Source organism: Engystomops pustulosus, chromosome 4, assembly GCF_040894005.1.
Source record: "Engystomops pustulosus chromosome 4, aEngPut4.maternal, whole genome shotgun sequence".
Lineage (NCBI taxonomy): Eukaryota > Metazoa > Chordata > Amphibia > Anura > Leptodactylidae > Engystomops > Engystomops pustulosus.
Window position 1 is genome coordinate 70,546,115 of NC_092414.1, and position 27,434 is coordinate 70,573,548.

Consider the following 27,434-nt stretch of genomic DNA (forward strand, 5'->3'; position numbering starts at 1 on the left):
TCTTACTGCACATAATGCAGCTAATGCCCATGGAAAAAATTGCCTCAGTATCATGGCATACATAGCGTGCATATTTCATGCACCTCACTAGGCTGGGGACCATGGGTGGAAAGGGGGCATGGGTAGGAGCAGCCATAAAAGTTGCCAAATTTACTTTAAATTGATGAAATGGGAATACCCCTGTAATATGTACTTTGTAGTATCATAATAATGGAGTTAAGTATATTTCCAATAGTTTGTTTTTCATTTTCATCAATTTTGTACAGTATGTGCCTTTTGCCACCTGAATGCAATTATTTTATGACAATATTAAAATATGGTCTTATTACGCCCTTTTTTCCCGAAAATGTGCAAGGTTGTATCTCACCTATTGTTTAGAAGAATATGGTGTACATTTCTGAGGAGCTAAGATTTATGAATACTCTAAAACATGGCGACTACATGGAGCATTATTTCTGGAGGGTACCTAGGTGTGAGGGATGGAGGCTCTTCCCGCCATTACCTCCCTATGATGTAGGGCGCTGCTGTTCTCTTTGATTCTACCATATGCTTCGCTTACGGGCGCTCCCCCTGTTGTCCAGCAGGTGGCAGCAGAGCTCGCTCTATGGCGGCTCATCGCCTCTCAGTATTCGCTTCCCCCGGTCACCGGGATCCTGTCATGGGAATGTCCCGGAGGATTCCCAGTGATAAGAAGAGCATTAGACTGGCTGCCACCAGCGGACAACAGAGCGCAACTACTGCACTCCGCTCCCCCTTCCCAGGGCGGGCAGGGAGAAGAGCAGTCATCTCTACCTCCCCTTCTGTCTCCACAGTCCACACCCCCAAGTGCTGGGAGAGCTCCAGGAGCCGGAGAGGTGACAGTGACAGGCAGTGTGTGCCGGGAGAGGGTGGCATCACTATTGTACCCGGGGATGCTGCTTGGCATGGGCTGCTGCTGAGAGGACACAGCACAGGGTGCCAGGGACCACATCAGCATCACTCACTTCCCTCTGGAGACTGGCATCATGAGCACCAATTGTAAGTACATGGCACCTGCAGCACCCTGCCATATCCATGGGTGCTGTGCATTGTTATATACCGCACCATCTCTCTGTATATAGATGTGCCCTTTATTGTTTGCTCTGATACATTGTATTGTCCATGTGCTGCTCTTTGTATACAACCAACTCTCCCAGCAGATCCTGATAGATGATGGCTGTATCTATAGTATCTATAGTGTCATTGTCTATAGAGTTACTGCACCTACTATGATGAGATCAGGCCCTTCTATGTGTACTGCTGCAACTTTTATATTTCCTTTAACATTTAAATCGACTTTATCTATATATCAGTCTATAATTTTTTTAGATCTACCTCTCTAGGTTTATAAAATCTATGTTCTTCTGTATCTCTTCTGTATATTTGTCTATGTATCATGAGCGTCTCCTAAGTTCAGCCGGTAAGTGCTGTCGCTGCCTAACAACAGCATACTGCTGGTCTATAGGACAACCTATTCTCTAATGTAACCCTGAACGGTGCAGTGACTAGTCCAAGTCCTATGAAATATTGGTTATCAACATCAGATGTGTCACGGAAGGTTATAAAAACATGTAATTGCATGGCCATATTGTACTTATTTAGATAATAACTGTGTCTTCCTCAAGTTACAATCCTTAGCATGATGCCAAGGTAGGACTACACACATAGCACACATGCTGGGGACACGGCCCCTCAGAGATTAGGACTTGGCTCCAGGCACAAGTGTTCCACCATACAGTGATATTAGACGTGTGCAGCCAAGAGACACAGGTGTTCACTACACTGATGTCATACCGGAGCTAAAAATGGATCTGCCTCGATGACATCGTCTTTAAACCTCTATTGGCAAAGATTTAGGGACTTGCTAGGTTATAAAGAGATGGATCCAGCAGGTTCGTTGACTGAAACAAGGAATAGCATGGAGTGTTACTCACATCACTAGAAGTCCATCTTGGATTCCTTTGCCTGAAAACAGTGAACAGTGGATGAAGCTAGCAATTTCCCCATCTGAACCACCATCCTAAGGCGGCCATGGGTCCTGGGCTGTATGAATATTATAGCCCCTACAAGTCTTGAATCACTTCCTACATATGGTACTAGTATCAGCTCGGGGAATGGAGGAATGGTCCCTTCTGCCTGCTTTCAATCTGCGGTTTCAGGACCTTTGGAGGACCTTCAAAGTATAAACTTGGTGGGTGGCCATGGGTCCCCTAGAAAGCTTGGCCCTGGGTTACCGCCCAAACCACCTATATTGTAATACACTATCACAAGCAATTAAGGGAGACTTGGTTTTGCAGATTGTCTTTTTTTCCATCACCAGCCTAAGCAGGAGTTTCAGCAGTCACTACAATGGAGGTTACCAGCTTGATTCCCATACACATAAGTCTAAAGCCTGTATCCCATGAATGAGAAATGCTCGGTGCATTTGCAGGATATCCCTGAATGAACCCACAATCATTGAACATAAATCCACATGTCTGTTCAGTTCAGTCCAAGGATTCCAAACAAATGGAACCATTTTCACGGACAAAACTTGCTTATGGGCTGCAAGACTAAAGTTGATCAACATGGATATTTTTAAACCAAAGAAAAAATTAAAAAACGCATCATCATTTAAACTAACCAATCTGTCAGCGGGATCGTACATTTTCCCATAGCTTTTCCCAATCTGCTTTTATAATTAACATTAATGGTTCCAGGTAGATAAAATTACCTCTGGTCCCTTTGAGCAATCTGCATTGTGTCATGAGGCATCCAAGTCCATGTATCTTCATCATAATTATCTCCTCTCTGCTTTGTTATCTCTTCCTTTCTCCCACTCCCTCCTGCAGACGTGAGCTGACAGAGATTTGCTTGGAGTACAGGATCAGCTAATGGCTGCATGCGGGAGGGAAGGGGAGTAGGGAGGAAGATTTAGCAGAGTAGAGAGGAAACAATGATGATGACAACACAGGAACTCGGACACCCCTATTACTTGATGCAGTTTGCTGCCAGCTAAACTTTTATATACTTTTAAAAATGAGTGGAAGCAGTAATATTCTTCATAAAAGCAGATTAGGAGTTAATAATAAAAGGATATGTGAACCCGTCATTCTTTGGGAATGTGTGTCCTGATAAGAGTTACCACCCCCTTCTTACTCCAAGCCAATCAAATTGCCATCACAAGTCCAAAAAAGTCAGCACATACTGCCAATGTCTACCATGGAAGTTGGCTGAAAAGAGCTGGTTGTAAGTTTCTCCATTGTGACTAGCTTAACTTCTCATGATGACTAGGATGACAATTCAATTATAACGACTTAGTCTTATAAAGATAAGCGCCAGATTAATATAAATTTGCCAGCAGCGGGAAGCTGAGTAGGAGTATATTTCACCTATAGCTGATGCGACAACTTCAAACTCCACCCTCAAACTCTTGACCTACGATTATTGCGCAGCTCAAACTTGGTAGATAAAATATATTAATACTGTAGCTAAAATGTACTAAAAGGATAATGAAGTCTGCAGAATGCAGTGGTGACAATAAGTGAGTGTCATTTGACTAAGCCACATGAACTAATTTGGGTTATGTTATGTAATTAGAATATATTCCTATATTTCTTGTAGGACTAGTTGTTGTGAAATACATTAATAATAACTTGCTACACCCTTTACACCTATTTATTAGCAAGTTATCAGATGGTTTTTGTTTTGTCACATCCACCTGTTAGACAGGTAAGGTGCCCACTGCCTTCTAGCCCTTGGGCAAATGTATTTCTCTGAACAGGGTAGTGACTCAGCCCTGGAATGCAGAAAACACAGGTCAATGTCACCACCTACATTGCTGTCATTTTTTATTGATTGTACATAGACAAGACGCAGAGAGTGATGTGTACACACAAACTAGGACACGTGGTGTGTAATATGTGTATTACACCATTCTTACCCTCTCATGTGTTTATTTTTGTGGCTAGCTCACTTCCCCCATGTCCTTCTTTGGGCTCATACACATGGCCATTGTTTTCACAGCCCCGTGTATGAGCCCACTGCCCCTGAGAAAAAAAAAACTCAGGGCATGTCCTATGGATGCATCTGCCAGGAGCATGGGGTCAGCTAAAGGCAGAATATGGGAGTGGGAGGAAGATAGGTGAAAGAGCTAGCGGAGCAGAGAGGAGATAATGATGATGACAACACAGGGACTCGGAGACCCCTATGACTTGATGCTGTTTGGTGGCAGGGAGCCAGGTAAACTTTTATATACTTTTAAAAGTAAGTGGAAGCAGTAATGTCACTTATTAAAGCAGATTAGGAATTAGTATTAAAAAGGCTATGGGAACCTGTCATTAGGTGAGAATTTGTGTCCCGATGACAGGTTCCCTTTACGTATATTTATGTATATCATATGGACTGTTTATGCTGACATACTGCCCAGACATCATGACATTACTGAAGACACAGTATTTATCATGACTGGGAGCCTCGCATCAGTTGTGATAGTCCTCCCACCCCCACAAGATGCGCCTGATACACTCAGGGTGTGGTCAAATGTTGCAGTTGAAACTGCATCACAATCAGCTTTGAGGTGGTTTTAGGGGCAGTTTTTTTTAATTTGCACCCTAAGACAGCGTCGGACTGAGTTTCCTTAGGCCCACCAGAGAAAATTAATTTGGGGGCCCACTCTGCATTATCCCCCAGGAAATATTCTCTAGCAGCCTCCAAATTGTGGTGCTTTCTGATGGACATCTGGGGCTCAGTATTGGCTTGAGACAGGGCCCACCGGAGGATCCTCCGGTACTCTGGTGGGCCAGTCCGACACTGCCCTAAGAGGTTTCCGAAGCAAGGATAAATTTGCTGCCAGGTCCTGCCTGCCCTATTACCTGTACCAATATAGCTAAGCTAAGATAGCACATTCGCCATTCAAAGTCCCAATTCCTGGACGTGTGCATGATAAACTGCAAATAAAGACAAGAGACCTGTAGTCTAAATCACATGCAGTGCTGCTGTGCAACTAGCCAACATTATTAACAAGAAGGAGGGATCCAGCATCCAGGCACAAAACATGGGTAAGTAAAAATAAAACTTTTGGATCATCAAGGCACCGCTCCATCCCACCCACATTCACGGTCATAATTGCTATAATATATTCTCCATACTGTGCAGTCATTCTGGCTCCAACTATGCCAAAATTTTATTTAGTATTTAAGAAATGTATTCTTCACTTGACAGTTTTGAAAATTGTCTGAAAAACTGGCAAGGCTAAATATTTTGTGACATTTTTGGCAGAAAATATGGGTGAAAAGCCAAGAGATGGCATTAGGAGTAAAATAAAAATGGTTTAGTATGTCTAGCCAGATGTACATAATTAATCATGTATCGCTTCTGCTTGTCTTATCTAGTTTTATGCTGTCTAAAGTAAGGACAGTAATAATAAATGTATCCCATTATATATAAACGTTTCAGACAAGTAATAAATCCAGCCTTTTTTACAATTATTCTATATTATTGGGATCTTTACCTAAAATATAATAGCTTTTTAAAAAATTTTTTGTATAAATAATTTTTAATGGTTTTAAAACAACTAGACAAAGCACTTCACAAATACATTGTAATACAGAGGAGCAGGGAGTAAGTCAATAGTCACAGAGTTTGAGTCTGGAGCTCTGTATGAAGAGAGGATTCTGGGAAAATATGCAAATACATTTTCCAAGATGGGATAAGGAAAACCACGCCTCTTTAACTACCTTGTAAGGCAGCTCCCTTGACGTTAAGCATGGCCTACAAGAGGCCTTATGGCATGATGCGGAATTAAACCAAACCAGTATATCTATTCCAGAAGGAACAGATTTCCAAATGTAGACAGTATTGTTTCAACCTGGTTGGGTCTCCTCAGTACAACGCAGGGAACTGGTGAGTGAGAGGCTTGTGACTAGGGTCGGGAAGTAAGAGTTGTCCTTACGGAGACTGCAAACTAAGGCCGCCTTGTAGGCTTGTGGAGACTTGACCATAGACGTTCCACTAGGGAATACTTAAAGGAAACCTACCACTTGAAGTGGCAGGTTTCAGATGGAAATACTGAGCACCAGCTCAGGGTGAGCTGGTGCCGGAGCTTATTTTTGTTAGTGTTTTAAACCGCGGTATCACGGTTTAAAACAGTTTTTAAACTTTATAACCGGCGCAGGGAGGTACGCGCTCGGCGCTTACCATGCGCGCGGCTCTCCTTCACTTCCTATGTAGCCGCGCGCACGGTCGTGCGCATGGTAAGCACCGAGCGCGTACCTCCCTGCGCCGGCTATAAAGTTTAAAAAGTGTTTTAACCACGATACCGCGGTTTAAAACACTAACAAAAAATAAGCTCCGGCACCAGCTCACCCTGAGCTGGTGCTCGGTATTTCCATCTGAAACCTGCCACTTCAAGTGGTAGGTTTCCTTTAAGTATTTTTTTCAAATGTTTGAGGTATAGTAGTTGACTGAACCTTGTTGTTTCTATTTGTGCTTTGGGGAGGGGGAAAGGAATCAGAGGGTTTAGAGAAAGTAGAGGGATGCTCTACAACCAGGGGGTAGGGAAGGGGAGGGACATAGGACCACAAAATGTAGTACATTAATAGCAACAAAATGCTAACACAACAACAGAACTTAGTAACTGGTCCACAAATAGTAGTTCCTATCTATACTAAACCCTTAAATACATTAGGTTGTCTTAGGTTGTTCTAAAGTTTCCATTAGTGTGTAAAATTCAGAGAAGAGCTCAGTGCAATAAGGTGATGGAAAGAGGGGGTAGAGTCTATCTAATTCAGCCCACCACAGCTAGGTCAAGTTTTTTTCTACTGACCATGTGTGGACGGTCATTGTCAGGCAAGTTCATGGCTCCTCTCCTGTGGATGTAGTCTACCTTATCCAACCATTCGTTACATCTCTAGCATTTCTCATCGGATACTCAGCCCCTACTTCTTAAATCTGAGGGAGTGCTATACTACCTGGTTATAAATTTCTACAAATTTTCCTGTATTCTTATGCATTTTGAAAAACTGTGCGAGTGCCTGTGAAGAAGCCTGACCTATGCGTCTGAAAGTGTTATTTCCAAATCTATTTCCCAGTGCTTCAAGTATCCTGGTGTGACCATGTTTTTCTCTGAAATAAGAAACTTATAAAACATAGAGTTTGCTCCCTTAGGCATTCTGTCTTTTTGTACCGATTTTAGTACCCATGTTGGATCTTTAATAAGAGCATAATGTTAGATGAATGCAGAAAGTGTAAGCCTCAATTCCTGCAAGTGCAAGAAGTTAGAAGAGAAGATGGTGGTATCAAGGCACTTTAGCCACTATAATTGCATTTTATATTGCAATATATTGGCTTCTGGTGAACCTTTGATTTCCCTCTGAGACAACCTTTTTCTACTCCAGAGTAATAGCTGGATGCCCCTTTAAAAGAAACCTACCATCAGAAATCTACATATTAAAGGACATCTACCATCAGATTTACTGATGGAACACGTGTCCTACTAAGAAGTTCCGGAAGTAAATGTTCCTCAGGTCTTTTATTATAACTCTATACACCTCGATTGTGGCAATATAGCGTTATAAAAGTTATGCTAATTAACCTGGGGCACTCCTGATACGTCACCAGAGCACCTCGTCTTTTCATTTATTTATTTCCTCATTGCGGTGGAACTTCTAGCGGAATAGGAGGAGTGAATAAATTAAAATACACGGTGCTCCGTTGACATAGCCAGGTTGTCCAGGACTAATTAGGATAATTTTTATAAATCTATATTGCCACAATAACAGCATATAGATTAATAATAAAAGAAGTCCTGAGGAACATACGCGAGATCATCAGACAGTCGGATAACGTCACCAGCTGTCTGGCCCGAGCGAACGGCGGGGAGGGGTGAATAACAATTAAGCGTGGGGCATGAATAAATTAACCTGAGCCTCAGCACCGTTTGCTCATTTGCATATTTTTATAAGCTTATTATCTGGCTAATTCTGACCCTCTGAGGATAGCAGAAAACGGGTCAAAGATTCCCTGGAGGTAACAAGCGTATATTGTAGGACAGTCTACCACCCATAAACTGGTGGTAGTTATCGTGTAAGGTAGATCTGGTGGTAGATTGCTAGTGCCTCCTGGGAGGGCACCCTCACACTTATGTAGTGGTCCGGCTCCTTCGGAGCTTTGCATATGTGCAGTATCTCCGGCCACAGAATGTACGCACATGGCGGCGCCCCCATCTGCTCTGAAGCATACGCAGAGCTCCAAGGGAAGGCGGCCACTTCAGAAGGGGAGGAAGTTTGGGTCCCAGACTCTACTGTGGCATAAAGTAGCCCCACTGCCTGGAGAGGTTACTCTATGCCCCAGTAGCCCCTGCTAATAGTTAGCATGTAAGCTGGATAAAGTTTGGTTTGCTTGAGAAAGTTTTTTAGGATTAGATAAAAGTAGATTATCTGACAATTTTTTTTCATTCACTCCATACTGGCAATGGCATAACATAAAGAGACAAAAGATGATTCACTTGGGTGTTCCTTTATTCCGCCACCACTGCTCCATTTGTCTGCCAGTCAAGAAGTAGTTACCTCACTTTGCTCTTTCAGCCAATCACATGTCTTTGAATGTAGTGATTTTTTTTTATTGTTTAAACCACGGCATAAAAAGATAAAAGAAGTGCGGATCCTGAAGAGGGGGCACACACCAGTATGTCAGTGTGCTTAATCCTTCATCCTGTTGGTAGATGCCCTTTAAGACTGATGTATAGAGCGCCATTCCAGACATTCCATGTATAAGTAATGTATACTTATCATTTAGGTCAATGGGAGTTAATCCAGAAAGCATCTGGAGGATGATGAAATAATGACGGGATACTGATGGTTACACCTAAACCTAAATCAGATCATCAACCCTGATAGGAGCTATTTACATACCTTATTCACAATGAAGTGATAATATCCAAACAACATTAGTCCAATGAGCTGTGTATCATGGAAGAGCTATGAGGAACATTTATTAGATAGCATTAGTGGAGCAAAGAAACCTCCATAGAAGCATCAAGATTGACTTGTATCACTGATGTAGTGGATCAGTATCCATGATGTGAAAGTACAGTATTCTCCACCACTTTACTGTTTAGTCCTGGACAGAAAGGTCCAGAAAAAGAGGATAAACCAATGGTTGCTCCTAGTAATGTGTAGATTTCCATTATATAATGTATAGATGGTTCCTGACCAATGGCATCTCTGGTCACCATGTACCAATTACTATTGACGCTTTTGCATATTTAATTAGGAGCAGATGATGAGGCTCTGTAAGCTGAATTGTGTCGCTCCGTGCAGAAAATTCCTTGGCAGTAACAGCATTCGATGAATTATGTAGCTGTTTGCCATTGTCCTAGATTCTCTATTATAGCTGGGTGTTCACAATGCTTGCTATTTGAATGACGTAACTCATACCATGGAGAAGAGGCTAGTGTGTGTATTATGTGTACCTATAGGGAAATGTACTAGACCTGCATTCACAGCTACTGTATACAATGTACATCTTTGTTCATTAGAATTAGTCTTCATGGCTACTGACTCATGTGAATTCGCTCTGGTTATATCGATGTCATTCTGTGGTATAATTGACGAATAGGTACCATTAGACATCTGTGGATCCATATAGTACCTGTGTTGGGTTTTATACACAATAAACTATACTTCCACTTTATAATCTCCATTAAAGGGGTTGGCCACTATTACAAAACTTTACCTAGGCAAGTAAAAGACCCTAATATAAAGTGTACTTACCTTGGTTAAGTTTGTGTAAAACCGGCATGACTCTGGACTTTCTATGACGTCCAGTGTCCTACTGGTTTCCGGCGGATTGAGGAGTGCTGAGCAGACATTACTGTATGCTCTCCCACAGCATTGGTTGGAGGGGTATGCAAGCATTTGTGCATGCCATTATGTTTGCACAGCCTCTCCCACCTGCCGGAAGGTAGCAGGACACAGGATGTCACAAGAAGTTTTCACAGGATAGGGCCTAACTTGCTGATCGCTGGGGGCTTCAGTGATCAGACCCCCACAGATCATGAGAACAGGGGACCTGATGTACCCCTGTGGGACCCCTCGTCGCTTCCTAAGATGAACGCTTGGCCCTGCTTCCCCCTTCATCTCTATGGAGCTGACAGAGATCGCCGAACAATAGCAACAGAATGTCAAAAGAGTCTGTGTATGCGCAAAGTGTATCACTGATGCTCAATTTACTTTAAGAGATCCAGACAAAGCCCATGGGAGTAGGTAAAGCATCTCTCACCAAGTGCATTGGGTCGCCATTCACTTGCTGCATACTGGGGGCTTTCTGTTCCCCATTCACCTGTTTGCTGGGGACCCCAGTGGTCAGATTCCCTGCAATATAACATTGGGTAACTCTACTTATTCATAATATTTGGTCATTATTATTACAATCCTCATTTTGTGTCATTCATAATTGGACATGACTTGCTGAGAGGCTGTCCAGTCCTGACTGATGCATTATGTATATGTCCTTGCTGAGTATCCTTGATAAGATGTCCTTGCAGTAAAACCTTCTCAGTAGGTATAGATTATACAGTTAATGGGTGAAAGGCATGACTGTAACAAAATACAGCAATGTTTATTTGGAGAAGCTAAAGAGGTTTCACCAACATGTTGACCCAGTCCTGTCACTATTTTGTATTAATGGCCATAGTACAAATGTTATTATAGCTGTATGTTTATTTTCTGTAGTTTGTTTGTTCCTAATGCACTTAAAGAAGATGTTTAAGGATCCTGTGGCCAGGAATTGTCATTGTGTCATCACCCCACAAGTCTAAATGTTGTATTTGTTGTTCTGACTACAAAACTACCCTAACCTCAAGCTGGATCTGATGGCTTTCCACAGGAATGTCCTGTCTTCACTCGCTGAGGTAGCCAAGTGCAGAAGACTTCTTCATACAAGCGTGCCTAGATGTGTGCTATTTTATGCTGTGTTGGGACTGTGGCATAAAATGGATCCTACAATATGCTATTGTTTCCTTCTCACCCCACCCCCAGCCTCTGGCAGCCTCTATTAGACGTCTACGCTTTCTCCCGGAAGGTTTTATACACCTTAGAGATTTCATGTTTATAACTCACCACCTTTCTACAAATGCTGTGCTAAATCTCACACCAGTTTGTAGTAACATTAGGTCTGTGACGTAGGTGATTTGGTTGTGGAAAAATACGCTACCTAAAATAATGCTTTATGCGTGTCGTAATTTGGTCAATGAGAATGTCTTGTTTAAGAATTATGTTCTCCTAAAAGAATGCAGGCCTTAGAAGAAAATGTATAAAGTATGCTTTATTAGAGTATCAAGACAAAAATGTAAACAACATATAACATCCAGTTGCAATAATAAAAAGGTGAAAACAAGCCGCAGATGGAATAAGGGGCTACCACAGAGTACAAAAGCCACCCTCCTCTGAAAGCCTAGAGACCAACAATATACAGGCATTCCCCGGGTTACATACAAAATAGGGTCTGTAGGTTTGTTAAGTTGAATTTGTATGTAAGTCAGAACTGTATATTTTATCATTGTCATCCCAGCCAGAACTTTTTTGGCCTCTGTGACTATTAGATTTTAAAAATGTTGGGTTGTCATAAGAACCAGTATTTACAATAAAGCTTCATTACAGACGCCTGTGATAACTGTTATATAATTTTATTGTAGCCTAAGACTAAAGTACAATAAATTACCAATATCCAGTGGTCCGTTTGTAACTAAGGGTCGTATGTTCTTAAGTAGGGGACCGCCTGTAACTGGCAGCTCAAAATCAGTAATTCAATATACCTAACATAAAGACCGGAGGTACCTTCCGGCTTCAGATGGTGTATACAAACAAAGTACACTCACCTAAGAGCATTATAGGGGTTGGTCAGAGGGCAGTGCTGGGGGGGGGGGGCAATAGATAACACCCCGACGTACATTTCGCTGATGCTTCGTGATGCTTTGTACTCTGTGGTAGCCCCTTATTCCATCTGGGGCCACTTGTTTTCCCCTTCTTTTTATTCTATTGCAATTGGATGTTAAATGTTGTTTACGTTTTTGTATTGATACTTTAATAAAGCATACTTTATTTTTGGCATCTCTCTTTTCTTCTTTTTGTTGCTGGATTGTTTAAGGGCTGTATATGATAGATTTGAGATTATAGGGGTTTTTGTGTTTGGTTGTGTCTTAGAAGATTTACCTTATTTCAGAAATCCTGTGTTTAAGCTAAAGGCTGTATTCAGTCTGTGTTCAGCCCCACTTACTCATCAGGCCTGAGTGCCAGGTCCTAAATGAAACAGAGGATGTCCTTTTTCTCCCCAATCATTGACAGAACACGGTTGACATTGTCTTGGGAATAAGCCCTAAGGTGCTGTTTCATACCGTTCTCACTACCCTGGTACTCGCTTAAATTACTTTTTTGTCTGAGATTAGATAGTTGCCCTTTGTCAGGCTATGTAGATATCTGTTGCATGATTTTTTTTCCATTAAAGCACATATGACAAGGCCTGCGGCCACAGGCGGCCCAAAACCTCATTTTATGTAGCCCACAAGGTTTGCGGTAGGTAAGAACTGTTTTCAGCTTTCACATGCAGCCTGATGAAGGCTCTTACTCTCTCCATTCTGTAGATGCAGGCTGATGAAACTGTGGGAATGGGTTAGACATTTAGTACATGTTTTTCCTCTCATTTTTTACCTGGCTTACTTTTTAATGACCTTGTTTTATCATATCGTTATCTATATGTGTATTAGCCAGCCTCATTATTGTACTATTGCAAAATATTTTTGGTCTAACACATTTAGCGATTCCTACATGTTTAATATTTTTCTCACATACACATCCTTCTTTTTTCTTTTTGATTTTTATGTAATATTTGGATGTGTTTATTTAGTTTAACATCATATAGCCCCACTATATTTATTTGACTTTCACATGGAGCTCAGCAACAGCCATGGGTAGATAGGTATACTATCCCGGGCCCTGCAATGGCTCTAGCAAGTAAAACTGACATGTTATCATTACATGTCAGCCAGGCTCTTCTTCACCCTCCGAAAGTTAGTAGGTTTGTTGGGTGAAATATGTTGGGGAACAGAAAAACGGATAAATGGTTAACACCGTTACGGCCATAGTGGGAAGTGGGGTGCATAACTTGGTTCGAAGGAGAATGTTAGACATGGCGGCAGGAGGGTGTTTCCAGTTGACTGTTATATAATCTTTGAAGTACCATCGACCCTTTGAAGGCAACCATAGGGCTATGAGTGAATATAAGGGGGCCTATAGAGCTTTTTTGATGGTGTTCGATTTGTTAAATTTTTTATGAAACCTTTAACGCACTTGGGAATAGCTTGAGGCTTCATGCACATGACCGTGAGCAGAGGCCGCACAAGCTAGCTAGCGCACAGCCACATAACCTTCTTTTAAGTGTTTTTACTGTGTGGTGCAAGCACCGTGCCTCACCGTGCATCCACCGAGAACTTGCCGACTGACCTTGTGGCCATTCTCTTAAAGTTGACATTGGTGCCCACGTCAACCGGGCAGAATAGAACATCACACATCCCATTGTTTGTGGGCTGCATGTACACAAGTCATATGAAAGAAATACTATCACAACCATAGCATAATATCTTTGTACTTGTAAATGCTTTGTGTTCAGCTATTGTGAAGTGTGCAGAGGAGCAAGCAGAAGATGACATCTCAGGAATGTAGTGGTAATGGAGCTGTGTGTGTGCAGAGCTGAGCGTGGGGAGATATTCTATTGTACAATAGGCTATTGTATGTACTGTGTATAGTATACCAGATGAAGAAAAACCTCTCTGTTAGTTCTGTAGTTAAGAATACGTGCTCAAGATGTGCTAACATGTAGCTAGGAGTATTTGTTTGTTTGTTTATCTGCAAATCCACATCATGTATATTTTTCTGGGAAGCGAATGTGTTATATACACAAGCTTTAATAAATTGAGCATCCATCCAACTCACACAAGAGAAGAGACTGAGAGAGCAGATGGTTTCTCCCTGTCACTATGCGCTCAGCAGCCAGACTCTGGTCCATGTCCACATGCTGACGGCCTTTCCATGCTCCTGACCTCTAGGACTTGTGTCTCGATGAATCTCTGACGGCACTGGCAGCTCCAGGCTTAGCGCCTGAATGAAAATATCTGCATAAGCTAATTCCAAAGCCACTGAACCCAGTTCTACATTTATGTATAGCCCCCGCCACATTGCTTGGTTATCTGCCCAGTCGTACCCTTGAAGGATTGAAATAGGTTATAAATAGTCACCGAGGAGATGCATATCAGGAGCTGAGCCATATGATGTAATAACTGGCTCTTTCTAAGCTATCTCACACTACAGTGCCCTTAAATGTCCTGCAGATGTTACCCACAAGCTACAAATAGCTGAATGTCGTCTAATATATTGTTTATGGGGAGAAAAAAGTATGGTAAATTAGGATCATAGAGCCTGTACAAATCTCTGCTCATCTCTAGAAGGAGATGTACACTGAATTCACCTCTAACATTATGTCGTTTGGTGATACATTCTACAAAAGACTTACTCTTACTTATCTAATGTTCTTTTGACCAATCAAGTTGGGAGTTACACTTCGTGTCCAATGCAGATTGTTATTTTTGATATAGGTTTCCAAAGAGAAATCCCAAAAAAGAGGATTATTGAAAACAGGAAAACTGATACCACAAATTCTATGACCTAAAGAGAACCTGTCAGGGCAACTTGTGACGCTAAACTACCCACAAGTCCTTATGGACCGTTGTTTGACTGTCCCAAATCATCCTTTAGCAAGTTCCTTTGTGCAAGCAATTAAAAAAAAATTTATGCTTATCTTGTTCACATGCTCCCTGCGCCTTTGCAGTCGTGTAGCGAAGTTGAAACCCATCTCTAGGCAAGAATAAAGGTTTTTCTTTTATCGCCCACAGAAGGACTTGTTTAAGGGAAATTAAGGACACTAGACCATAGGTGTACCAAATCGTGCTGACAGGTTCTATTTAACATCCTTCAGTATATCTCCTACTATAATGGATTGTAACTGACAATTTATAACAATTATGAAATGCATCTAACATACAAATAATAAACATATAAATCTAACATATCAATATTAGCTTAAACATGTTGGGGAGATTTATCAACTACAAAAGTGGAAAGTTTGACACACAAACTTTTTGACACACCCCACAGCTCTTATGAATGTCTTCCCCCAAATGTCATACTAGTCCATAATGAACAAAAATGGTCAAAAAGGTGCAAGGCATTTTTGATAAACCTTCCCAATTATGTTCTGTATTATTTCATATTAGCATGTAACTTGTCCTTTCTCAATTGTTCTGTCCTATACAAAAGCACTGTAATCTTACACTTAAAAAATTTAAATTGGGTTCTTATATTTAATATGTCTGATAGCAATGAAGAGCATTGGCTAAAATGAGTCTGTAAGCAGAATACAGATTACTATCCGTAAACATGTACATAGACTATACTGGTAGAATGAGGCCGCCCAGGGGCATAACTAGGAGAGGCTGGGCCCCATAGCAGATTTTTGCATGCCCCCCCCCCTTTTCCCCTTAATATATATAAAGGGTAAGGGGGGGCCATGCAAAAATCTGCTATGGGACCCAGCCTCTCCTAGTTACTCCTGCAGATGTTACCCACAAGCTATACACATATTTACACACTTAAATATTTGTTCCGCACTCTACACAAATAAGGGGAATTTATTATACGGAGGTCTTCGTGCGCCGGTGTATGATAAAGTTAAAACCCCCGCATCCAGCTGGATACATCAAGAGGCTTAGGCCTAGGCCTTTTGAGGTATCTAGTGGGCGCCCACACTGCCGAACAAAGTTACTGCAAGTCCCACCTTGTGTAGTATGGCACAAAAACCGGAAGGAACCTTGGAAGGTTTTTAAAAAGTGCACAGACATGGGGCAGCAACGCACTGTGCCTGCCCACTCCTGGGCACCCCTCCACGCCTACATGGCATGACATAGTCGCATTATAATTGCGAATTACGCTTCAAAAATGCAGCGATGGGGCAATCATACGTCGACACACAAGCGTCAGAATATGATAAATATCCCCCATTGTCTCTATGTATGCACCTTTATAAACATAGAAAGTATTTACACTGATTACATAGGGTACCTGACATCAGGACTAAATAGTCTGCGATACTCGCTGAGCATCTGATTACAAGTCCAGTTTATGTCATTGCCAAGTAGGACAGTGCGTCTAAGCAAATGTGCTTTGTAGGATGGAGTGGATGTAATTATAGTCTATTACGGGTTATTTAACATGACCTTCATTTCAGAGGATGGAAATGTAGCCTTTACCAAACAAAAAAAAGCGCGACTTTATCTGGAGGTTAACATCAGAGATTCAGCTTTAACTATACTGCAGGATAACACTGAGATTGTGTAAAGTATGTATTATATGTAATATCAAGTTCATCCTTCCAGTTGTAATACAGTACACTACAAGCAGTCCCCGGGTTACGTACAGGATAGGTTCTTTAGGTTTGTATTGAATTTGTTGAATTTGTATGTAAGTCTAAGCAGGTATATTTTATATACTTCTTTCTCTCTGGAGGACACAGAACAGCAATGTGTTACATGGAGTTCTGCAATGCTTCATTTCCTCCTGTGGGGGTGCTGCAGACAAATTGAACATTTGGAATTAGGCTAGACACAGAAGTATAACCCAGAGAAAGAACCTTATATGAAAACAAATTCTGAATTTACACATCAATCCGTATGTACAGAAATGACTGAAAATATGGAAATGCTTTTCAACAGTTTAATTGTCTGATCCTCCATTAAGCAAAAAGGAAAATGACAATGATCTCTGCAGATAAAAAGATAACGAAAAATATTGGGGAGATCTCAATTTTGGTGACAGAATAAATAACAATTTTCCTAATGATTCAGCTGGAATAGCCTTTGCTCAATAATTACACAGCAATGCAGGAGAAAATCATATCCCTTCAGCTTTGTGGTCACATCAGAGGTGACACTGTCTGGAATCAGAATTTCAGAATGTGAAAATGTTATTTTGAGCAAAAGTGAACTATTCCGGAATAACAAAGCTGTTTTGTATTATTTTAGGCTATACTCTTTACATACAGTATTAAGCTATCTATCTTTATGTACTGTTATTTTGCCATGTATACCTGTTTCCAGTGTATTTAGATTCGGTCCCCATTTGGACCTTAGCAGGGTGAGTCACCAGCCACAAGTTACTACAAGTGGTTGGATCTATTGACACATAATAGATGTGTTTTTTGATGTTTTTTAGCGCATACCTATAAATTTGTACTTGTTTTACCTACAGCGTTCTTTATTGAATGGGTCTTAATAAAACACCAGGTCTTCTTGTTTTTTTTGGTTTGATACTTTGTTCGCTGGTGTTAGGCCACGCATATTGGGGCACATTTACTTACTCGACCACCGAAGTTCACAGAAATTACATTGTCCAACGATAATGCACTGTGCCGCCATTCACTAAGATCGTGTGCCTGATATCATAAGTTTGTCGCTTCCCTGCTCAGGTCTGCCAGAGTTCACCATCTTTTTAGTGGTGGATCTAAGTGCCTAGGCTTGCGACACAATTTGAAAGTTAAATCCCGCGCTCAGTCCGAATTAGTCGGACAGTTTGACGGCCTGTCCCCCAACCTGTGTTGCATGGTAGCCAGCAAAGCTGTGCCACAAATATTTACGTGGGCAACACAATCGCCAATCACGCGCGACACAATCGCAGCGCACACACTACCTAAATACCCGTGCAAGCCATTTTAACATTGGAGAATGGGCACAGTAAGTGCGGCGCAAAGCCCTTAGTATATGTGCCCCATTGGGTTTATATTGTTGATACTGACAAACTTGTGCTTCTAGAGATCTGTCACATGCAGAATGCACATGACCACGGGATACAGCAGGGAAAAGTGGAACCAATAAACAGTGTAATGTCAGCAACACATTATGAGATGTTTAATAAGATTAAATGAAACCAGGACAAAATGTTTGAGCAGCGTCTACACAAGAGACATGTGATTGTGATTACTGGAATCCCCTTGTCTTTACTGGAAGCTCTCCAAACCTGCAAGAGGAAAAAGTCACTTCCAGACCTTGCAAAGTGTTATTGGTTTTTCTCTGATATTGCCTTATTAATGCATCTATTCAGATCTAATGCATCTATGCCAGCGAAACCACCTTAGGATTAATGCTGGGAAGACCAAGGAGATGGTGGTGGATTTTCATAAGCACAGTCCTCCTTCTCAACCGGTGGTTATCCATGGGACGGACATTGAGGCAGTGAAGTCCTATAAGTACTTGGGTGTCCTCCTCAACAATAAACTGGAGTGGGCAGAGAACATAAACGCACTTCACAGGAGGGGTCAGAGCCGGCTACACCTGCTGAGGAGGCTGAGGGCATTCGGAGTGCGGGGGGCTCTTCTTAAGACCTTCTTCAACTCTGTAGTGGCACCAGCCATCTTCTTTGGCATAGTCTGTTGGGGAAGCAGCATCTCAGCGAGGGAGAGGAGCAGACTGGACAAACTGATTAGGAAAGCCAGCTCTGTCCTGGGGGAGCCTCTTGACACAGTGCAGGTGGTAGCTGAGAGGAGGACACTGGGTAAGTTGAAGTCTATTCTGGAGAATAGCTCCCATCCCTTGCATGAGACTGTGGTGGCATTGGGGAGCACATTCAGTGACCGACTGCTTCACCCCAAGTGTGAGAGGGAGCGTTATCGTAAGTCGTTCCTCCCCGCTGCCATGAGGCTGTTCAACAAACAAGGCCCAAACAGAAGTAACCTGCGCCCCCCACCTAACCAGTCCCTGCAGGTCCCATCCACAGACTAAACATCAAACAGCCGATCATTGCTTGTCTCTTTTTTGTCTTTTTATCCCCCTTTTCTTTTTGTTCATTTATCCCTAATATTGTTGTTGTCATAGTTTGTACTTCACTCTCTGTACCCTCTCTGCTGCTGTAATGCTGTGAATTTCCCCACTGTGGGACTAATAAAGGATTATCTTATATTATCTTATCTTATTCAGATTGAAGGGTATACTAATATTTCATTCATCTTTACAGGCTGAGATATTACCTATTATGAATATCTTGTTCTAAACAGGTTTCCATACAGTAAAAACGGGTCATGATAATGCTATGTGATGTTCTGCATATGTATTTGACAAGCTGTTCCTGTACTTGATAATATGGTGGGAGGGTTATAGTGGTGTAAAAGCCATGAGAAAGTTGTAATTCCTGGCTGTGATATATTCCCCCCTGTGATTATTAGTAAAAATCCCATGTATGGATTTATGAAAAGGAAACCATACAAATTTTTCTTTTGCCAAAAATGTATACTTTAGAGATGTTCCATCCATCATTTTGGTCTTACATGGCCTTGGTGTAAAGATACAGTGAAACTTCTGCAAAAGGGCATCTCTTTAAAAATATCTCTTTCTTAAGCAGACCAGATTTTGTATGATAGATTTTCAGTTCCACCATACAGTTTATTATGAATACTTTTAATGTTATAAGAAGATCATTCTAGAAGGTCAATGCATTTTTCCTGTGGTACCTTCACAGGTTTTACTGTATATTGTCAACCTGCCATTTAAATTAACCCACCAAAAATAAATACATTGTTAAAAACTATGATTAAAAAGAATGGCCCTTATCCTTAAATGATTCCTTTCCACAGCTGCAATGTGAGAAAAAATCATTTTTTAAACTCATATTCAAATCATCTCATGCAGGTCCAATCACACTAAGTGAGTCCTGTATATTAAATTTTACTTTCAATGCCCTGCCTCCCTGTTCCTGATTGACAGGTCTCACTGTTATGACATGCTGCTGTATGGATCTTTGGGAGAGAGTTCTATTACATCATTATTGATCTCTTATATGGGCTTTGTGCATTGTATTTGGTTCTGGTTTGGGTTCATTCCCTGTTACATCATTGACCAGTTCATGTCATGTGACCATGGTGATGTCATTTAAGATCCTTTACCCAGTAAGATTTGCAAGATTTGCTACCCCATGTATGTGTCTGATTACATGAAATCACAGCATGCCTCCACGGAGGATGCTGAGGAGTAGAAATCCATGGAGGCATGTTGTAATTTCATGTGATCAGATACATACATAAGGTAGATGTTGCAAATCTTACTGGGTAAAGGACCTTAGATGACATCACCCTGGTCACATGATAGGCAGAGACTAGGTATGGCACATGCCAGCATAGCAAGACATCCCCCTCTGATAGCAGGTAACATACATGCAAAGATCTCAAAGAACCGTAATCTTGATGTGCTCTTAAAGATAAATCTGATATCATGGTTCTGGCTTTTTTATAGGTGAATGGACTAGATGTCACATAAATGAAGCAATGCTTTAAGTTTTTGGAGTGCAGCCCTGTTGATAAAAATGCACTCCTTTCCCCACAACCTACTTCTCTCTGTGCTTTTACTGGCTCTTGTACCTTCTCCCCAGCACAGGCAGCACATCTGAATACACTACAGCAATTTTCTCCCTATATCACTCATCTCCGGAGTAGTTTCCCAGCTACTTCACCTTTTCAGCAGAGTATCGTTGTCTCCAGTTTCCCCTCTTCATCTGCTTGCCTCTGTCAGCAGTATGTCCTCCATTTGTTTGTATTACAATACATAGCAAGCTGTTGAATCCATCAGAGAAGATTTCTTGCTACTTAAAGGGGTTGGCCACTTTACCTCATGTTTTTTGTAATGTGTGTGTGCAGAATATTATGTAGTTTACCAATATACATCTAAAAGTTCTGCTCTGCTTTCTTGATATGTAAAGTGAAGCCTCCTGTCTTTTACCTTATCAGCCAGACATTCCCGAACATAAAATGGCCACAGGTGGAGGGTCATGTGATCTAATCTGTCATGAGCAATTGCCCTGCCAGGACCTTATGATTCATGAATATACGATGAAGGTCCTGTCTGGGCCACTGCGACTGGATCACATGACCCTCTATCTGCGGCCATCTTATGGACAGGAATGTCTGACTGATGAAGTAATAGACAGGAGGCTCCACTTCTATCAAGAAAGCAGAGCACAACTATTAGATGTATATTGGTAATTTACCTAATATTCTTCCACCTACACACACTACAAAACCCATGAGGTAATGTGGCCAACCCCTTTAAAGCTGACATTGTATCTGATGTATGATTTTCAGCCCGGAGAGCAGCCGCAGGGTCTTGTCTGATAAATTAAAGGAAACCTACCACTAGGGATGTACCTATTAAGGTAGATCCGGTGGTAGGTGCATCTAACGTATGTAAGGATAGCCCTTTTTAGGGCTAATCCTTTCCTCCCCTTTATCTTTTCTAATCTTTAATCAGGGTAATATGCAAATATGCAAATTTTCTAAAGAGGCTACTGGGGTTTGGAGTTGCCGGACCTGAGGCTACACGACGTGGCTACTCCATGCCCCAGTAACCTCTTTGATCCGCCAACCCAGACATCTACAGCGCGCAGCTACATGGAGTTGCATGCACTCGTCCGCAAAGCCGGAGTTCTGCGCAGTAGCTCCGGCTTTGGAACCGAGATTGCGCAGCCGCTGGCCTCTGTTCTGCGCATGCACAGAACTCCGGCTTCACCGATGAGTGCGCGCAGCTCCTTGTAGCTGTGCACTGAAGATGCCTGGGTAGGAGGATCAAAGAGGCTACTGGGGCGTGGAGTAGCCGCGTCATGTAGCCTCAGCTCTGACTACTCCACGCCCCAGTAGCCTCTTTAGAAAATTGCCATATTACCCTGATTAAAGATTAGAAAAGATAGAGGGACGCAAAGGATTAACCCTAAAAAGGGCTACCTTACATACATTAGATGCATCTACCCCCGGATCTACCTTAATAGGTAGGTCCATAGTGGTAGGTTTCCTTTAAGCCCAGGAATACATTCTGCAGTTTGCTCTTTGTTGTCCTATTAGTTCATAGAAGGAAATGACACATTTGTTGTCTATAATACATGCAAGTCAAGAAAACTAATTGATCTAAAGGCAAAATGCAATGGGCTGTACCATAGACTGCTCCAAGATGATGTGTGTTTAGCAGATGGTGACTAAAAACAGTCACTTGTATAGAAAAAAGAAAAACAAATTAAAGCTTTATTTATGCTGCAAAACAAAAGGCCTTGTGTGACACAGTTCTATCTGTTGTGGCAGGTGGGACTCCCTCCCCCGTGTGACACATGCTGAAGCATGTTTCCTTCCACAACTGCTACCTGTCATTTTCTGCTATTACTATTGAAACCTGGAGAGTTTCATTTATGACTTTATCAAGTTTTTGGATGAAATTCAATTGAAGAATTGCATGATGGTTCACATTGTCAAGCTCATAAACCCAATGCACTGTAAAAAGGGATTGGTACTAAATTCATTGTTTGCTTGTAGTTTTTTTTAAAGGAAAATAATGAAAGATCAGCTGATAAATATTAATTTCTATAGGACTCCAGCTGTCTCCGTCAAGACTGTATCAGTAAGACTACTGGGTGATAGATTGAAAAGAATGTTGTAGGCCAATATCAATTTGTCACCAGTTTTTCAATCATTTTTATCAGTTACAGGGCAAAAAATGGAAATTAAAAATAACATTTCTGCCTCTGAGCCATGTACATCAGACATCCTAAACCACTGTGCCCTATTGTATAATTACACTACATTTTTGCCACTTTTGGCAACTAGAAAATCGAAAATTTGAATGACTACTAATTTTTACACACTTTATAGTATTGGCAGTTGCAACTTTGCAGGTTTTATCTATATTTGAACAATGCTGGTGGTTGTGAAAACTTTTTGCTGTTTTTGGCAATGGCCAAGTCTCAAATATCTATTTAAACTATTTAAACACAGACATATATTTTGTACTATAAGTAATCATTAAAATGCTGCTCTCCTCCCATAATATATGATATGAGCTGTTTCATAATAGTACAGGCAGTCCCCTACTTAAGAACACTCAACTTACATACGACCCCTAGTTACAAACAGACCTCTGAATATTGGTAATTTATTGTACTTTAGTCCTAGGCTACAATAATCAGCTATAACAGTTATCACAGGTGTCTGTAATGAAGCTTTAGTGTTAATATTGATTCTTATGACAACCCAACATTTTTAAAATCCAATTGTCACAGAGACCAAAAAAATTCTGGCTGGGATTACAATGATAAAATATACAGTTCCGACTTACATACAAACTCAACTTAAGAACAAACCTACAGACCCGATCTTGTATGTAACCCGGGGACTGCCTGTATATAGCAGTGGGTAACCCACAATGATACTAACATTCTAAAGTGTTGTAATGCTCTGCAGCAACCACTGACTGGCGTCTTATATAGTTTTTCTTTCTTTTTCAAATAATGACCTTGTCCATTTCTTACCTTTCGTTTAACCCTGGAAAGGAGAAAGGGTAATTGTTCCTTTTTATGTGCTCCTTAAATTTCACATTTTTATACATGAATGGAAATACCCCACAGAGATGAGTCTTTCATTTATCACTCAGCTTCACTCATCTACTTAGTTAAAATGCTGCTCAGTAAAATCTTTCTTTTGTTTTGTACAATTTCAGTTTTCTCAGAACGATTCTAAGATGTGCCCATTGTCTTGCTCAAATGTATTCGCTCAGTGTTTCATGGCCTATGGTTCTGCACAGATAGATACGAGAAGTTCAGACAGATTTTTATGATGGTACTTGCAGTGGCTGCGTCTCCAAGTTGACCTTTATTATCATAAACACTTGTTACTTCTCCTGCCGGTGAATTTTTTATGGGAAGTAAGTGTAACGTTAGAAAAAGGAATATTTTTTTTAATGGTGTCCTCAGCTGTCCTCACATCATAGTCTTAAAGGGACCGGTTCTCAGCTGCTATGTAGTGGTCTGTGTTCTGGTTAATGGTGGACTCCAGATGCCTTTCATGAACAGCCATTCATCAGAATGTGTAACATGTTATACTGTATACATGGTCACCACAAAACTTGCAAGTTGCCACTACCGCAACACAAAAATCGGCAAATATTGTATCCGGAAGACTTGGATTTCTCTAATATATAGAAAAAGTTTGGTTGGATGGAGTTTTATAGAAAATGTGTATTTCTCACCAGTTCTAAGTAAACAACCCAAGCTCTTTCCCGGTGCACGTCACTTTGTGTGCAGATTTCAAGCGCCCGCCAGTGACAGGGTACATCCTCCTACGTTCTCGGTGCCACTTGTAATGACAGGAGCGTTGCATCAAAGCAGATCTTGCCTCCACACTTTGCCCTTTTAGTGCCTAACATATTGTTATCTTTTCTCGATGAGGAAGAAAGGAGGGCAATCTGCCACATTTCTAAATAGTGCCTAGCATTTATTTACTCAGATGGTCTGGGTGGGCTTGACGTGAGTTATAATTTTCTGCAGTTATATAAACAGTGGATGTCTGTAGTCAGAACTAGAGATGCGTTATAATGCTTCCCAGATGACCTTATTGTGACACTGTTACACGCTTTGCCTTGCTTCTTCCGCTAGTTTGACCTCAGTGTCCATGTCACGTGGGTTAATTATACTAAGTTGCTGTACTAAATCGACTAATACATTGGGAGTTACTGATGTTTAGTCAGGACATTTCTTGTGTGTGTCTTTCTTTGCTTTCTTTGCTTTTTGGACTTAATTTCTCTCCAAGGTTGAAATTAGGCATGTGTGCATGATGTTTATCTGTGCCTTTTGTAATTACAGGCAGTTATAGGGTTACATACAAGATAGGTTCCATAGGTTTGTTCTTAAGTTGAATTGTTATGTAAGTCGAAACTGTACATTGTATAATTGTAGTTACAGACAATTTTTTTTTTTTGCCCCAGTGACAATTGAAGTTTCAACATTTTTTGATGTCATGGGACCAAGGATTATCAATAAATCTTTATTACAGGCACCTTACAGCTGATCATTGTAGTCTGGGACTATAGTAAAGCATTCAGAGAGCTTCACCAGAGGTCACAGTGGGAAGAGGGTCCGTCTGTAACTAGGGGTCGTCTGTAGTCGCACAAAAGTTGCAAATTCTTCAGACTGTAAACTTTTGCCTATTTTTGCTTAGGACTGGAGTTTATTTGTACCAAGATTGCGTTATCTTATCGTGATGTGAGCCAAAATTACTCCGGTACTTTTTCATCTGGATTTTTAAAATATATAAGGTGCTACGCAAAAGAAATTCTTGAGCATCTAGCTTTTCTAGGCTAGTGTAAAAGGTGCAAATTTAGTGCAAATAAGCCAAAAAAAAAGTTACAAATATAAAAGGAAAAAAGAGAACAGCCTAAGATAATTCACCCCATTGTCTTTAAGGAACTTGAATAAAAGTTACAGACCAAAAGGTTTCTATGACTTAGGCCCCTTTCACACTTGCGTTCTTCAAGCGCGTTTTCTGCGCGTGCTTTTGACGCGCAGAACTTGCATTTCTTTCTGACCCATTGTAACCAATGGGTCTTTTCAGACTTGCATTTTTTTTCACACACGCGCATTTTTTTTTAACACGCGTTTAAATCTCGACATGCTCTACTTTTGCAAGTCACGCGCGTGAAAAACGCACCATACAAGCCTATGGAGATGCATCAAAAACGCATTGCACTCTGAGACACTTGCAAGTGCAATGCGTTTTTCACTGAAAACTGATTGAACTCTGATGCAAAATGTGCGTTTTTCACTGACCAAACCCTGATCGCACCCTGATCAAACTCTGACGTGATCTGCAACGTGAGTGTGGAAGGGGCCTTACTGTTCAATTAGATCCAAGACTCTGTATGTGGGGCTGACATATAATGAAGGCACATTATAGTAGGGACAAGTGCAGTTGTGAGTTTCACTTACTATAAGGCATTTTTTCCTCTGACTGCAAACTATTGTGTGTGTGTTTTTTGGTCATTTTTTGGTCTTTAGTATCTTTATAGTTTATGAGCTGTAGGTCCACAAAAACTGGTCGCCTGTCTTCCGTAAGTCATCCATTTTTGTGGATCTGTTAAAAAAAAAAAAAATCAGACTTGTAAATTGTTGTGTTAGCCTATTTGCACATGACGTCTGCACTTATACAGGAGCAAACAATGATCCAATGGACCGTTGCTTGCGTCCCGTGATGACATATGAAAAAGACTGCCTAAACCGCAACCACTGTCTTTTGCATCTTGGGCAGGCTTGTACAGGTTTGTGGAATCCATATCCGTGTGTATGACTGTATATAAGGGAATAGGGATGTGTGCCTGCAGAAAATACATTGTCGTGTGCATCAGTCCTTCCTAGAAAATGATCCGCAAATATGGACGGCATATGGCTAATGGAAAGTTTCACATCATAAATCTGGGAAAAAGCGATAGATCAAATGTCAAGGCAATGGTGAACGTGTCGCAGAATGGGTCTATATGGAAGTGACTTTGCCAAATTGGCGCATGTTTTTGTGCACAGTTTGCTGCAAAAGGAGGATGCGCCAAAGCAACACCAAAATAAGGGGAGAAATTAAATGATACATCCCCCCATTCATTCTATTCTGTCTTACTATAGAACATTTTATAGTAGGTCTGCAGCTTTTAGGTTATGGTTCAGGAAGAGTTTGCAGATCTGGCATGTGACAATTCACCCCTTTAAAAGAGGTCAGATATAAAAAAATGTATAGTGCAGAGTTGTGCGATCCTTGCAGGCTTCTGTTATGTATATTTTATAAGTGATTCCATTTTACACCAAAATGATGTCATATAAAGCATATCAATCTAAAAATACCATAACAAATATAGCATTGCTCTAGGGAATGTAAATCAAAGTCATTTTTGGGATTGAAGATGCCGGAATGTGCGGCACTTGGCACTGCATGCTAAATGCTGATTGTGTATGTGCTGGACTCTAGAAAGTACAGTAGATTGAAGTTGGCACGGCCTGGCTTTACACAGATGATCTTGTAATCTGATTTAGCGTCCCACTTGAAGAATGACTTTGCCCAAGGTCATGTGGTTGTTCTCGAAACAGTATCCAAGTTCAGTGACCGCTCACCGTGACCACAGTGAGAGTGAAGAAATAGCTTAGTCTTGGAGAGCTGCTTTTTGGGAAGAAACACAGCTTGTAAGTAGATATTGCTTATAGGTCTCCAGTGTCTTTCAACCCTGACACTGGAATTGTCAACACATTAGCAGCTACTGTGTAATTTATCCAGATCTCAGGAGAGTAATCCCACAGGATGAAATCCGAGTGCACTACATCAATCCGAATCAGCTAGGGGCAACAGGTGCAGAACGGGAACAAGACTTTGACCGAACAAAGCCATTCACATTTACTGTTTTTCCATTCTTTGACTGCCCGAAAATGTCCACCTGTCCTGAAAGCTTTTCACTGGGAGGTTATGACTGCACATTCCTACAGTCTTTCACCCTTGGTAGA

At 41.2% G+C, this 27,434-nt stretch overlaps 1 protein-coding gene across 6 annotated transcripts in view; it reads left to right on the forward strand.

Moving 5' to 3' along the window:
• Positions 1–619: 619 nt before the first annotated feature.
• ABLIM3 (actin binding LIM protein family member 3) overlaps positions 620–27,434 on the forward strand; it is a 142,758-nt gene continuing 115,943 nt past the window's right edge. For 4 of the 6 annotated variants that reach the window (XM_072146194.1, XM_072146191.1, XM_072146192.1 and 1 more), the window contains exon 1: positions 621–1,017. In XM_072146194.1, coding sequence (XP_072002295.1) covers positions 1,005–1,017 — 13 coding nt within the window. In that variant the 5' untranslated portion in view covers positions 621–1,004. Of the gene's footprint in view, positions 1,018–27,434 lie in introns of all 6 variants that reach the window. The other 2 variants (XM_072146197.1, XM_072146195.1) reach the window with 2 other exon arrangements.